At 51.3% G+C, this 14,669-nt stretch overlaps 1 protein-coding gene and 1 non-coding gene across 2 annotated transcripts in view; one reads left to right on the top strand and one right to left on the bottom strand.

Annotated features, from left to right (window-relative positions):
• SLC6A2 (solute carrier family 6 member 2) overlaps positions 1–8,218 on the bottom strand; it is a 42,386-nt gene extending 34,168 nt beyond the window's left edge. The window contains exons 1-2 of the mRNA XM_043436217.1: positions 8,190–8,218; positions 7,368–7,686 (exon numbers count right to left, since the gene is read on the bottom strand). Of these exons, the coding sequence (XP_043292152.1) occupies positions 7,368–7,635 (268 nt within the window). The 5' untranslated portion in view covers positions 7,636–7,686; positions 8,190–8,218. The remainder of the gene's footprint in view (positions 1–7,367; positions 7,687–8,189) is intronic.
• On the top strand, positions 1,396–1,467 carry TRNAG-CCC. Its single transcript has one exon. It is a non-coding gene; the product is annotated as a tRNA-Gly (tRNA).
• Positions 8,219–14,669: the final 6,451 nt, after the last annotated feature.

Raw genomic sequence — 14,669 nt, forward strand, 5'->3', positions numbered from 1 at the left:
TGTAAGGCCCCAAACTTTCCCACAGCCCTGCCTCATCTTCCTGTGTGGTGGTGCCAACTGCATCCAGCCTCACACAGGGCTGGAGAGCTGAGAGCCTCAGAGGCCACAAGCCCAGAATCCTGGCTCTGGCTGTGTATGTTCTGGGCTGATAGGCGCAGAGCTGGAGAAACAGAGGCAGGGTGTACTTCCAAAGGATCTCAGCTTCTGGGAGTCTCCAGCATTCATTCACACACATACACAGGTGCACACTTGTACATCTTCACACAAAGACTTCTGCACATCAACACACTCGCACGAACACAGGAGCAAAAGACTGTCAACTGCAAAAGGGACTCCAACCAGTGGCCATTTGTAAGAAAAGTATCTGTCTGACATAAACTGCCTGACACCCCATCATTAGAGAGGAACCCTACTGGTCAGAGTGGGGTTCTGGAACCCTCTGTGCAAATGCCAAGTCCTCAGAAAGGGAAGCCAGTGGTCACTCAGTTTAGAGTGGGGTGTGCTGGAGCAGACCCCAGGTGGGTGAGGAGGACCCCAGGACAAGGGGTCCAGCAAGACGTGGGAGGGGACTTAGTAAGACATGGCATGGCCCAGGCCTGGTGAGGAATCAGGAGGAGGTGGAGGGGCTGTGATCAGAAAGGGGCGGCAGGAGGGAGAGGAGGGTCCATTGAGACCCTACTGGACCAGTTTCCCAGTCTGTGAAGGGCAGGATTCCTCAAATTAGCCACATCCTGATACATGAATACATGAAAACCCCCAGAACTGTTCTCCTGGTGCCTGAAGCTCAGCTATAGGTTGTCACTGCCCGTGGCTTTCACCAGAATTCCCAGAAAACTGTGGTCAGTGCCTAGGGTTGCAGATTTGTCCCAGTTCCCAAATACCCCAAGGCTACAGACAGCAGGGAGAAAGAGAAGGTGCGATTTCAGTAGGAGACACAGCTTCAGCATGAAGCAAGGCCACCCGACTGGCAGGGCCCAGGACAAGAGCACACATGGAGATCTACCTTACAGTGTCTACATATTAAAGATGACAACTCAGGTCACAGCTGTTACACATGCCCCATCATCCTACTTTGACAACTAGACCTTCAGCATGGTTCTATTCATTATAAAGTTCGACTCTGGAACCCTTGGTTCTTGAAGAATTTGTGCTGGAATGTGGAGGCATTCGGCGGGGGGACCCCACATCCTGATTCCTTCCCACCCCAGCTCCATCCAGAGATATATGAGGCCTTTTGCATGTTCATGTGGACTCTTGTGCTCACAAGTCTAAGCTCTGTCCACAGCCTCTGCAGACAGCAGGCCCTTGGCTTCCCCTTGGCTTGGGTCTGCACATGCCTGTAACCCAATCCGGGCTGGGGAAGAAGGATCCAGGTAAGGGGACCATGCAGAGATTTCCCTGGTGGTCCAGTGGCTAAGACTCTGCACTCCCAATGCAGGGGCCCGGGTTCGATCCCTGGCCAGGGAACCAGATCCCACATACCGCAACTAAGAGTTCACTTGCTGCAGTTAAAGGTCCTGCGTGCCTCACCTCTTTACTCCATCCCCTGCCCTTTAGTGAAACTAGCCAGCAAGTACCCATACACCTGTCTACGGAAGCCCCTGCTGTTCTATGAGGGGATTCTACAAAATGATCCACAAAATGACCAGAACTGACTTTTCTTGGAGCCATAATCTCTCACTATCCCCTCTACTATCTCATCTTCACTTTGGGTTCTTCCGGCTGACCTCTGGCCTTAGCTCTGAGTGCAGGACAGTCCTAGCGAGGAAGAATGCTCATTCCCCTGTAGATTAAACCCCACTTCTCTAAGTAGGTCAGTGGGGGTGAAAATCAGGGAGACTGGAGCTGGGCTACCCCTCCCCCCGTGACAATTCTCCCCTGGCTATCAACTTTGCAGGATCTGACTTGATTCTTCCTAATGAAGATTCTTGAAGATTTTGGTTTCTCATCTCCTCCATCCTGGTCTCTTTAAGAGCAAGCAATTATAGGCTGCTTGGAATGGTTCGAACCATATTAGAGAAGAAAATATAACCTACGAAGAACAGAGTGGAACCTCCCCTTCCTGATTTGGGAGCTAATACTACCTCAGTAACAGAATATAAAATGACATTAACTTGTAGAATATCTATAATAGACTTTGAACTCCCTAAAGGCAAAGATAGCCTTTTGTTCATCTCTATATTCCTGGCACAGGATGGGCACTTAGTAAACGGGTATTTTTGTTGTTGTTAAATAAATGGATCCCAGCAGTGACTCACGCAGAGACTACAGCTAATGCAAGCCCCAGGGCCTTTCTCCACTTGTGCTGGGGCCTCATCCTTACTTAGGCAATTGGGTTTGGGACTGCAGGGCAGGATGTAGCATTTATCCTTGTGAAACCCCATCTTGCTGCAAACGGTCTCTCTAGATCTTTTTGGCCAGCTCAGAGCAATGGGCAATGCTGGTAATGTCAGATCGTGGTCTCAGCTCCAGCCCCTGATGAACAGCCTCATTCCCACAAACGTCTTAGCCAGAGGGCCACCCCAGCTGGCAGCTCATGTGCATCTGAGCTGAATCACCAGCGTCAGGCTTGGGAAGTCCAGGGTGTAGATGGCCCCCTGCAGCCAGGCCCAGTGTGAGACCACTGAGTTTGCAAACTCCTGCCCTTTGTACCTGCCACCACCTCTTCCTTGGCCTTAAGAACTCCAGATATTTTGACCAAGAGGATTCCCAAAGGTCTGTGGGTACCTGAGAACCTGAGCTCACTTGAGGAAAGAAGGGAAACCTATTTGGGACCCAGACTACATATCTCATGGGACCCCATATAGGAATGTTCATCCCCATTTTTCAGGTAGGGAAACAACAATGGGATAAGGTTAGGCCGTTAGAAATTCCAGGCCTGGGGCTTCCCTGGGGGCCCAGTGGTTAAGAATCTGCCTGCCAATGGAGGAGACATGGGTTCAATCCCTGGTCCAGGAAGATCCCACATGCTGGGAAACAACTAAGCTTGTGCGCCGTAACTACTGAGCCCTCGCTCTAGAGCAATAACAAAGACCCAGCCCAGCTAAAAAAAAGTACATAAAATAAAAAGAACTCCCAGGTCCAAGCATGATTCCTTTCCAGTCTTATAGCCCTTCTAACTTCCTCTTATAGCCAAGTCTGCTCCCTCCAAAATCAGGACCCTGTCCTACTCCCGGATCTAGCCTGGGTCTAGCAGTTCCAGATCCAGGAACCATTAGCAACAACTTCATTTACTGAGCCCCTTCTACGTGCCAGACACTGTTGTGTGTCCTTTGCTTGTATTATCTCTAACATCACATCACCCTATGGGAAGATACAATCACCCCCCTGTTCTGCACAAGGACACTGAGGTCCAGAAGTGACTTGTCCAAGGCCACATTTCCAGGAAATGTCAGGCTCAGAGTCAAGTTCAGGTCTGTCAGAACCTAAAGGACATCTCTCTGACAACTCAGAGCCATCAGCCGGACATGTCTCAAGCTGTCATTTACAAAAGATAATTCACAGTGGTCTCTTCCCTGGCAGGGAGGCAGACACGGGGACCCAACAGATCTGTCCACTCCTCCCTGGGGACCAGCAAGGCCAGATGCAAGACCATAAGCATGGAGGACCTTGGAAAGAGCCCCATGGCACTGCCTCCACGTTCGAGAAGGTTCTGAACAAAGCCTTGGAACTTCTGAGAGGGGCTTTCCCGGCCAGAAGCCACCTGTACCCATGCATCTCAGCAGTTAGCTTTTGGGAAGATGTTCAGACAAGCTGATCCTTCTCAGTAATTCATTCAAAAAAAAATATTAGCCAGAGGCCTAAACTATTGGTACCTTTATCATTTCAAAACATCCTCCAGTCTGGGCCAGCGTGAACAGCTAGACTTGGAGGTCACCATGTTAATATTGGCACCAGGAGAGCACACAGCTTGTTAAATAACAGGGCATGTGAGTCCTGGCTTGGGGGCAGCGCTGATCCAGGCCTTGGAGAGGGACAGATCTCAGGGATCACCCAAGATTACCTCCAGCTTCAGCGGGGCACCTGAGCTCAGAGAGGGGGACTTGAGCTTAGAGAGCGGGACCTGAGCTCAGAGAGGGGGACTTGAGCTTAGAGAGGGGGACCTGAGCTTAGAGAGGGGGACCTGAGCTCAGAGAGATGGGATGCGAACCTGGGTCTTTTGACTGTGTCCAGAATCACAGGTTATCACCTGCCGACCTGCTTGCCCATCTCTGGGGCTGCCTTTATAATCACTAGATGGGAAGTGATCCACAAGGAGCAGCCAGGAGGTCTCAGCAGAGACAAAGCTCCGAAGAGGCCTGCTGAGCATCCCCTGGAGGGGGCAGGAGTAAGTGAGAACAGGAGCTGCTCAGACTCTGATACGTGAGGCTGCCCTGCTCCACTGTCCCCCCATGGACATTCTAGCCAGAAATGGAAATTCACTGGTGTAACTTCCCCCGGCCCAGAGCCTGGCAGTCCAGGTCTCCATAGCCTGGCCCCAACTTGCCTCTCCACCCTTATCTCTCCCGGCTTGCCCTTCAACCAGTCTGTACTTCTAATCTCAGAGATGATCCCACCTGCATTCTCACACAACTAGAATTCCTCCTCCCTTTCCTGAGGCTTGTGTGTGCCCCACCCATCTGTGCTCCAACCACAGCCCACCCCCTTGGAGTCTTTCCTAAGCAGACCTTCCCCAGGCTCAGCCATCTCACACATCAACCTAAAGATGTGAATAAGAAGTGGCAGCTACCTTTACTAAGGCTATACTTCACGCCAGGCCCTCCAGGGGCATTATCACATCGAGTCCTCACAATGACCCTCTGAGTTGAACATTTGTCAGATGAGGAAACCAAGGCTTGGAGAGTCGCCCAGTGTTACACAGCTAAAAGCTGGAACCCAGGACCCACAGCCAGTGCTCCTAGCCACCCGGTGCCACCCCCACCAGCCCAGCTGCCTCACTTTGTTAGTTCCTGCTGCTGGGGGTAGGGATTCTGCTGTTTCTGGGTAGGCGTTAGGTCTCTGAGGGCCTGGACCACTTGATCCATTTACTCATTAATTTGTCGGGCACCTTCCACCACATCCCCTGGATCTAGCCCTTATCTTGGGCATTAGAAATACAGGCATGGGGACTTCCCTGGTGGTCTGGTGTCTGACTGTGTGCTCCCAATGCAGGGGACCTGGGTTCGATCCCTGGTCAGGGAACCAGATCCCATATGCTACAACTAAGACTGGTGCAGCCAAATAAACAAACAAAACTCAACCATAAGAACTTCCCTGGTGGTCCAGTGGTTAAGACTCCACTTTCCAATGCAGGGGCCCCAGATTTGATCCCCGGTTGAGGAACTAGATCCCACATGCCACAACTAAGAGTTCACATACCGCAACTAAGACCCCATGCAACCAAATAAAGAAAAAGCAATGTGACTAATATAATAAACAGGGAAAAAAAAATACAGGCATGAAAAGCCACAGTCTCTCCTCTCAATGTGTCCTAGTCTGTTTGGAAGACAGACCCACAAAGAGACAAATGACCAAACAACCCAGAATGGGTGATGGGCAGGGCTAGCAATTCCAGGAGAGGGAGCATCTGGCCAATTTTGCCCCCAAATCGGAACGTGTGACAAATGTGCTCTGTCTTGTGCCCTGGGTGTCTGGTACGGATCACCTTGCATACAGCAGGAACTCTCAGTTGGGGGCGATGGCCAAGGGAGCACAGTGTCAGTGAAAACACCAGAATATCCATCTCGCTGACGTGTCCAATTGGCCATCTGGGGTGCTTTTAGTTTCAACAGACACTTAAAAAAGAGAATGACGTGTAGCAGCATGACAACAAAGCCCTTAGGTGACCAGAGCGCCTGGCAGGCAGAAGGGGCAGTTAATACATCTAGGTGACCCCTGTGGAGCCCAGCACTGTGCCTCATGCCAAGAGGAGCCCAATACATATCCCTGATTAATGACAGAACCTTCCGCTGTCTAGGGTCATGCAGCCTTGGATGGTCATGGAGGACACGCTAGACAGAGTGTTCTAGGTTCTCTTGGTCTGTCCTTCATTCTTCATTTCTCTGTCAGCCAAAAAATGTCAGAGAAACCATATTTCCTCCCTCCTTGAGTCTGAAGGGCCAAAATGCTTAAACCTGATCAGAAACTCATGAGAAGCTGCAGCAGCCCAATGAGGAAAAGTTTCACCTCTGGATCATCTGTTTCCCTTTCCTCACCCAAAACAAGCGTCCAGAGTACACAGTGAAGCAAACAGCAGGGGCCCAGACCCTATGGGACAAGGTCATGAGCTTTTCCTCCAACTCCAAACCCTTACCCTGCCTCCCTCTGACCCCCTGGAGTCCTGAGCCAGAGCCCCTGCCAGGCAGATGGCCCAGTGGATAGAAAAATGTTTCCGCTGTGGTTGCCCCCCCCAGCTTTGCCGACTTCTTCCTCTAGGTCATCTTCCCAGGCTTGCTACAGGGTACTCCTGAGCTCAGCCCAGCAAAGAGGGGAGGTCTGGGGCAGTTTCCGCAAAAGCTCTCAGGAAGGAGCTAGGGCTAGGCCCCAGTATCCTGCATGCTGGGCTGCTTTCCCCAGGACTCTGCTCCCTGAGTGGGCTATAGTTGATATAGCCCTCATCCAGGCTCTCATCCCAGGGCAGGCAGTATGAGGTCACCTGGCAAGGGAAGGGGGAGAGAGCCTGACTGCTAGAGTGACGTTTCCTCCAGGCCCTTCACCCACTCTACCCTGCAATGTGGCCAGGACCCCAGGAGGTAAAGGCTTCTTCCTAATCAATTACCCAAGCCTCCTGCCTCAAGGATCAGGCCAGTTCTTGGTAGTGGCTGACACAACCCTCCTAGGCTGTGCTCTCTGGCCCCTCCAGCCAAAGGACCATCAACCTAAGCAGTGGCGTTCTCTCTGCCACTAGCTTCTTTTTATGTGTCTTTGATCCAAGGATTTCTGTCCCCAAGAGTGCAGGGCCTCCCAAGTGCCTTCAGGGAACCCAAGTCCTTTATCAAACTCAGAGCGCTGGAGTTAGGATTACTGTGTGCACCTAGTTGTCACGTTCTGTGCACTTTCAGCGCCGCATCAGAAGCTCTCCAGATCTCTACCTCCCTTGCTGCAGACCATCAAAAGGTCCGAGCTCATCACCCAACCTGGTGCCCTGGAATCTGTCCTTCTACGCATGCGCCCATCATTGTCCAAGTTCATGCCAAGGTCATGCCTCGATTTCCCTCTTCCAAAGGGGACTCCTTTTTCCGTGAGCCCTGTTTGGTCTCTTCCCGCGCCCTGGACTTGCCCGTCTGTCTCCTTATCTCCTCCCGTGGGTATCCCCAGATCCTCTCCCGGCCCTCGTCGCAGACAGGTAGCTTCCCAAGTCAAAACCCCCAGCCCGTCAGGGGGCTCACCGCCTCCGTTCTTGTAGCAGAGATAGGGGAAGCGCCACACGTTGGCCAGATCTACTGCGAAGCCGACCACCGACAGCAGGAAGTCGATCTTCTTGCCCCAGGTCTCCCGGGGCTGCTCATCGCCGTCGCGGGACGCCAGGAGGCACTGGACGCCGTTGCGCTCTTTCACCACCAAGACTTCTTTGCGCTTCCGCGGGGGCTGCTCCGACCCCGGGCCCGCCCCGCCGTTCTCCGGCTGCACCTGCGGGTTCATCCGCGCCAGAAGCATGGGTGCGGCTGGTGAGAAGAGCGTCAGGAATACTGGGAGCACGCAGAGGCTCTGCTGGGATCAAAGGAAACGATGTGATCACTGGGCCATTCCACCCTGCCTGTGGTCTCCCGGGAGCGCCGGGATACTGTGGTTGGCGCGCGCTGAGCGGACGCAGGGTGCCCAGAAAAGGCGCGCGTCTGTTGGAAAAATTTGGAAGCAGAGGTAGTGGCGCGCCGGACTGGGACGGAACTTATACGTGGAGACCGCCCCTGCAGCCCTCGGGATCTTTCTTGGGACCCCGAGCGCTTCCCTCATTCGCCAGCTCCCTCTTGCCCCAAAAGACTAGGTTTGGACACGCCCAGGCAGAGGTTTCCCGGGGCGGTGACTTGACCTGGTGCAGCTGGCTGCCCCCTATCCTCAGCTTGGGTCTGCGCCACGTCCAACAGCACCAGGAGCCTCCCCGGACACTTATTACCTCTGCCCTTCAAACTCGCTGGCACCCTAGCTCTGCGCATCCCAGCCTGGGCCTCCTTGGCACACCTAGTCCGGTCCTGCGCGCAGGGCGCACTCACGTGTCCGGCAGCAACGGGATCCCGGGTGCCGTGCGCCCTGCCTGCCCGCCCGGGACCCGCCTCGCCTCGCCAGGCTGTGGGGCACGGGCTGGGGCTGGGGCTGGGCTCCGCCGCGTGGCGCTCGGGCGCGGCCGGAGGAGCGCTGAAAGCTCGGGGCGGCCGGCGGGGCGCGGGTCTGCTGGTTCTGACCGTGCTGGGCGGGGGCCGGGCTGGTAATGTAGCCTGCGCCCCAGGTAACGCGCCGATTGCATTAACCCAGCGCCGGGCCCGCTCTGTCTGGAGCCTGTTAGCGCTAATGGAGACTGACAGCGCGGCCGGGGATGGGCAGGGGCGGGGGCGCGGCGCGGGCTCGGCGGACTGCAAGAGCCCCGCTCCCGGCGACTCGCCGGACCAGGGCGCACACTGCCTTTCCAGCACGCACTGGGACACCAGACTCAGCTCCTGGGGGCAATAGGCTCTGACCTTCGACTACAGGAAGAGAACGAGACTCTCGGAACTAAGATCTGAGTTTGAGAGGGAACAGGGAGGAAACTGGGGGGTGCAATGGCGGTTCAGTATCAGTTCTGTCATCCGCTGCAGGCCACGGCAAGCTACCTGGCCAGAGTTTCTCCATCAACAAGAAGGGAATGTTCTGTTCAGTGCCTAGGAAGGTACACTGAGGGCTGGTGGGCCATCGGGTGGGTTTTGTTTAGCTTGTTCGGATTGAAAGGTCACAACGGGGCGCTTACTCCTATATCTGTTTGTTATGGGCAGGCTAGCAAGGCATTTGAGGTTCTGACCCCTATTACAAGAGGCTTAGAATTGCTATTCATTCACTTATTTACCCATTCGTGCACCCATTTGCTGACGTGTTCCTACATATGCCTGTTAAGTGCCAGACACTGTTCTAGGCTCTTGAGATACATTAGTGGACAACTCTGTCAAAAATCCATGACATGGGACTTCCCTGGTGATCCAGTTGTTAAGACTGCAGTGCAGGGGGACTGGTTCGATCCCTGATGGGGAAACTAAGAGGCTTCCCAGGCGACTCAGTGGTAAAGAATCTACCTGCCAATGCAGGAGACACAGGAGATGCGCGTTCAATCCCTGGGTTGGGAAGATCCCCTGGAGAAGGAAATGAATGGAAACCCAGTATTCTTGCCTGGGAAATCCCATGGACAGAGGGGCCTGGCAGGCTACAGTCCATAGGACTACAGTCCAAACGACTGAAGTGACTTAACACACAGGAGAGTGTTTAAAGCATTTTCATTAAGGCGACCAACATGACAGATGTCCTCTGTGAAGGATGCAGAGAGAAGAGAAAGGGGAAAAGAGTAGGGTGGTGGATCTGTCCTGGCCTTCTGGAGGCTAATGGTTGGAGGCAGAAGGTCAGGGGAGGGAGGAGGTTTCAGGAGGAAAGCCTGGGACCATACGCACCGGCGATGTTCTTCTCCTCTGACCCCTGGACCATTCTGACAAGCCTGTGAGGAAAGTAGGATTGGAACCATCATCCCATTTGGGGGGCCAGGAAACTGCAGCTCACAGGTTGGAAGTGACAGAGTTGAAATGAGAACCCAGGTCTCCTGGCTCCTGGCCCCTGTCTCCTCCACTAGCTTATGGATGGAGACACTCAGAAACTCACTAGGAGTCATGCTGCCCTCCTGCCTGCTACCCTGTGTCTCATCCAAGCGATCCTGAGGATCCCACCTTAAAACATTCTGCGAAGCCCCATTCCCACTGCTGAAGCATCCCCACAGAGGGTCCCACCCATCACCTTTCACTGCAGCAGCCTCCTCGCCGGTCACCCTGTGTCCAGTATCTTTCCAGCCACATGATATTCACCAGCTGCCAGAGCATTTTCTAAAACTCATCTGATCACCTCACTCTTCTGCCTAAAACTCCTCTGAGAGACAACAACACATCAGTGTGATTTAATTAACCCCGGATTTGAAGTAATTTTATTTTCTTTTTTATACTTCTCTTTATTTGCCAACTTTTCTACAATGAGCCTTTGATACTTATGCAATCAGAAAAATATAACCCATGATTTCTTAAAATCTTCCCATCTTTCCAAGATAATATCACAACACCTTCTGCAATAGAGACAAGATTCTGCCTGCCTATTGAACCACATCTCTTGCTATTCTAACCTCTCTGTGTTCTTTTAAAATTCCTTTACCACCTCCAAAATATGCTTTATTCTCGAGGAACAAGAGAACTCAACTACCAGCGATTCCTTGGATACCTTGTGCGTTTTTATACCTCTGGATTTTTAAAAAGGCTTTCCATCTTCCTCTTGTCTAGCTGGAGAACTCCTATTCATCCTTCAAAACCTCAGGTGTCACCTCCACTGTAAAACCTTCCCTGATAACTACCTCCCACAAGAGAGTAAATTCCTCCTTTATATTGTTTTGTATATTTGTCTAGAACTTTCTCTGCATGACTTCCCTACTAGGGATAAAGACAGTACCTGATATATCCTGTTACATAGCTTACACTCCAGAAATATGTACAAAATGGAACTAGGAGAGATCTCAATCGTTGGTTGGATTTGGTGTCTTTGGCTGGGGCTTTTTTCTCTTGGATTCTACCAGAAACAGAACCTGAAACAAAGAATTGAATTCAAGTAGTTTATTTAGGGGGCTTCCCTGGTAGCTCGTATGGTAAAGAATCCACCTGCAATGCAGGAGACCTGGGTTTGATCCCTGGGTTGGGAAGATCCCCTGGAGAAGGGAACAGCTACCCACTCCAGTATTCTGGCCTGGAGAAGTCCATGGACAGAGGAGCCTGGCAGGCTACAGTCCATTGAGTCACATAGAGTTGGACATGACTGAGTGAGGTGATCCTGGAAACAGTGATAGAGGACAGGGGAGGTAAGAAAGAGAAGGAAACCAATAGAGGGGGCCTTAAGAAGTAGTCACTGCTGTGGGCAGCTGGTGGTCAGTCCTGCTGGAAACCTCTGGGCCAGAGGTATCTCAGATCTGTCCCATCCCTGGGCAAGAAAGCTGGAGTATTTATCCATGAAGACTGCTCCCAGGGTGCTAACTTACCAGCATTTCCATCCTACCTGGTGTGTGGGCTGAGCAAACTCTTGTTGCCAGAAAAAGGCTCCCATTAGAGTCTCAGGTTCAGGCAGAAGGAAGCTGGTGGTTGGGTCTATGTTGGCAAGAAGAGTGGATTACAAGGGGTGTGGGCAGGCCCTGGAGTGTCCCCCACAGAGATGAAAGGAGACACTGCCCCTTCCGCCCGCCCCCCCCCCCCACCTTGCACATCTCTGGATGTGCATTGGAGGGCCTGACAGCAAAACTTGAGGGTTCCACCTTGTGGTTTCACAGACCTCTGGAGACTAGCCTGAGGCTGGGCTGAAGGGGAAAATGTCTCTCTCCATCTGGGGACCAGACTCCCTGCCTTCAGATCCAAGAGCCACGGGGCCATGTGGCTTCTCTCTGTGCCCTGCCTCCAGCCCCTCCAGGTTGCCTGAGGGCAAGTGGGGGGGGGCAGATGGCTGGAGCATTATCAGAGCTAACGTGATCCTTGGGGAGGCGTCACTTCCACTTACCACGACTCTTGGTGACACAGGCCATGGGCAAGGTGATGGCTGGTGCTGTTGGCCCAGCTCTGGCCATCTCCCCTCAGACACCAAGACCCTGACACACAAAGGCTGGCCTGTAGGATATTTGGAATCCAAGCGACTCGGTTCTGGAAGTGTCCTGAAGATAGTATCAGAACCTGCACCTCCACTGTACTGATGGGGAAAATGAGGTCAGGGAGGAGGAGAAGTTCCCTGTACATTTCCTCCTTTCCTTCTTTCCTCTCTTTTTTCTTTCTTTCTTCCTTCCTATTTCTTTCTTTCTGTTTCTTTATTTTGTTTTTCTTTTGATCAGGGGCATTAAACCTATGTTCTGACCACTGACCTGCCCTGGATGATTGGTATACATTAAACTGCATTTCCAGACAGCAAAAAAGTGCCCTCAATAAAAGACCCCAGTGAGCTGAAGTCAGCCTCCTCCAGGATATCTCCCTTGAAAGCCTCCCAGGTGTCCTTGAGGCTTCCAACCTACTCAGATGGTCAGTCCTTTCACTCTTCTCTGTGGAGCTCCTACCCAACCTGGGACCACATCCAGGCACTGGCACTAAAGAGCATCTATCTGTCATTGATGATGGATACATCCATTAACATCACCTGCCTGGATCCAACTACAGAGCAACATCTCCACATGGGCAACAAAAGACACCTGGAACCCGTGTGTCAAAGACATAATTCCTGACCTCCCCGTGTTTACCTGCACACACACCTGCTCGTCCTTTTCTCCATTATTCCAAGTGATGGCATCGTCTTCCCTGTAGATCCTCAAAGGCCAAAAACCTTAGAGTCCTCTTTCTCATACTCCCACAACCAATCCTACTGCAAACTCTCTTGGCTGTATAAATCGTTCCCATCTCCCCGTCTCCAAGGTCACCACCTGCTCCCAGCTATGTCATCCCTCACCTGGGTTAGTGCCGTAGGATCTGAATGGCCTCTGTCATTTCTCGTTTTACCCCTGAAGCTCTACACAGTCACCATGAAGACCTTCTAGAAATGAATTCAGATCATATCCTTCCCTCTCTGCAGTGGCTCCCATCTCATTTGGAATAAAATCTGAAGTCCTTCAGTGGGTGAGATGGATTAACGAGTAAACCATCCTTTTGTGGACTTGGCACTGCAAGCCTGGACAAGCACATGACCGCCCCCATGGGAGGACAGAGGTGCTGGGGGTGGGGGGGAGAGGACAGGTGTGCCAGGTGGGGCAGCAGAAAAAGCACAGGGCTGGGTCCTGACTCCTGCTCTGCTATATTAGGGCCTTTTGGAGAGGGCCAGGTCCATCAGCACGATGGGGATGGACAGGAGGAAGAAGAAAGATAGACAAAAGTTATGTCAGGACTGGAACTGGGGAGGGAGAAAGGAATGGAGGCGTTCAAGGCAAAGGGACTCAGTCTCCTGGGAGGAAAGAAGGACATCTCCCTTCTGCAATGAGCCCGCAGGTAACATCCTTTGACCCTAAGGTGGTCACGTGAGTTATGACAACACAAAACTCACACCTGGTTCACATCCCTCTCCAAGGCAGAGTGGGGTTGAGGTCAGCTGATCAGGATGAACCGTAATCAGGCTGACACAAGAGTTCTATCCATCTAAGGAATGAATATTAGAGCATGATGGGACCATAGAAACCTTCTCACTCAGGTGCACTCTGTTAGAAGACCAGACACTCCAATAATCTGATGAATGTAGACTCTCCCAGAAATATGCACACACACATGGCGTTTAAAAATTTAGTGTGAAATTTCTCACATGTAACAAAAAGCATATAAAACATATGTAAACAGTTTATAGTTTAAATATCAGTAATATGAACATGTAAGAACCCACCCTCCGGGGCTTCCCTGGCAGTCCAGTTGTTAAGACTCCACACTTCCATTGTAGGGGTCATGAGTTTGATTACTGGTCACGGAAGTAAGATCCCACACACCAGAGGATGTGGCCAAAAAGGAAAAAATTGAAAAATGAATTTTACAAAACAAACCCATTCTCTTGGATTAAGAAATAGAACATACCCTACAAGCCCCCCTGTGCCCCTCTCCCCCACTCCAAGGTAAGCACTTTCCTTTATTTAGTAAATCATTGTTTCTTTGTTATCCTTCACAGTATTGTCACCTAGGAATCTATTCCTAAGAGTACATTCTTTAGTTTTGTCCCTCTTTGAACTTTACATAAAAGGAATCACACTACAGATATTGTTCTGTGACTTCTTTGGCAGAACACCATATTTTTGAGATTCATTCATGATGATGGAGTTAGCTGTAGATCACTCATTTTCATTGTTGTATATTTTCATTCTGGGCTTCCTTTGTGGCTCAGGTGGTAAAGAATCTGTGCAATGCAGGAGACCCGGGTTGGATCCCTGGGTCGAGAACACTCCTGGGGAAGGAAATGGCTCCCCATTCCAGTATTCCTGCCTAGAGAATTCTGTGGACAGAGAAGCCTGGCAGGCTACGCTCCATGGGGTCGCAAAGAGTAGGACACGACTGTGCGACTAACACTTTCACTTTCTTTTCATATATTCATTCTATTGTCTGAATTATAACAATCTATTCACTCAACTATTGAAGTGGACTTCAATAGTTGGACTGTTTCTAGTTTTTTATATATTTTGAACAATGCTACCTAGAGTCTTTTGTATAGACTGCTCTGATGCCCATGTGTAGAGTATGTGTTTGTTCAGCTTTATCAAATAAGGTCAACTTTTTTCTAAAGTGGCACCAGCTGAAACTCTGCTATTTCTTCACTTACAATTTCTTTACATCCTTGCCAACTCTGGGTATTACCTGGCTTTTATTTTCTATCAGTCTTTAAGATGTGATGTTAATGTGCACTTCCCTGACTTCTGATAACCTGGAGCATCTTTTCACATGTGTGTGGGTCATTTGTGTTTTGTTTCCTTCTGCAACATGATGACATGTCAT

Source organism: Cervus canadensis, chromosome 18 (assembly GCF_019320065.1).
Source record: "Cervus canadensis isolate Bull #8, Minnesota chromosome 18, ASM1932006v1, whole genome shotgun sequence".
In the NCBI taxonomy this organism is placed as follows: Eukaryota; Metazoa; Chordata; class Mammalia; order Artiodactyla; family Cervidae; genus Cervus; species Cervus canadensis.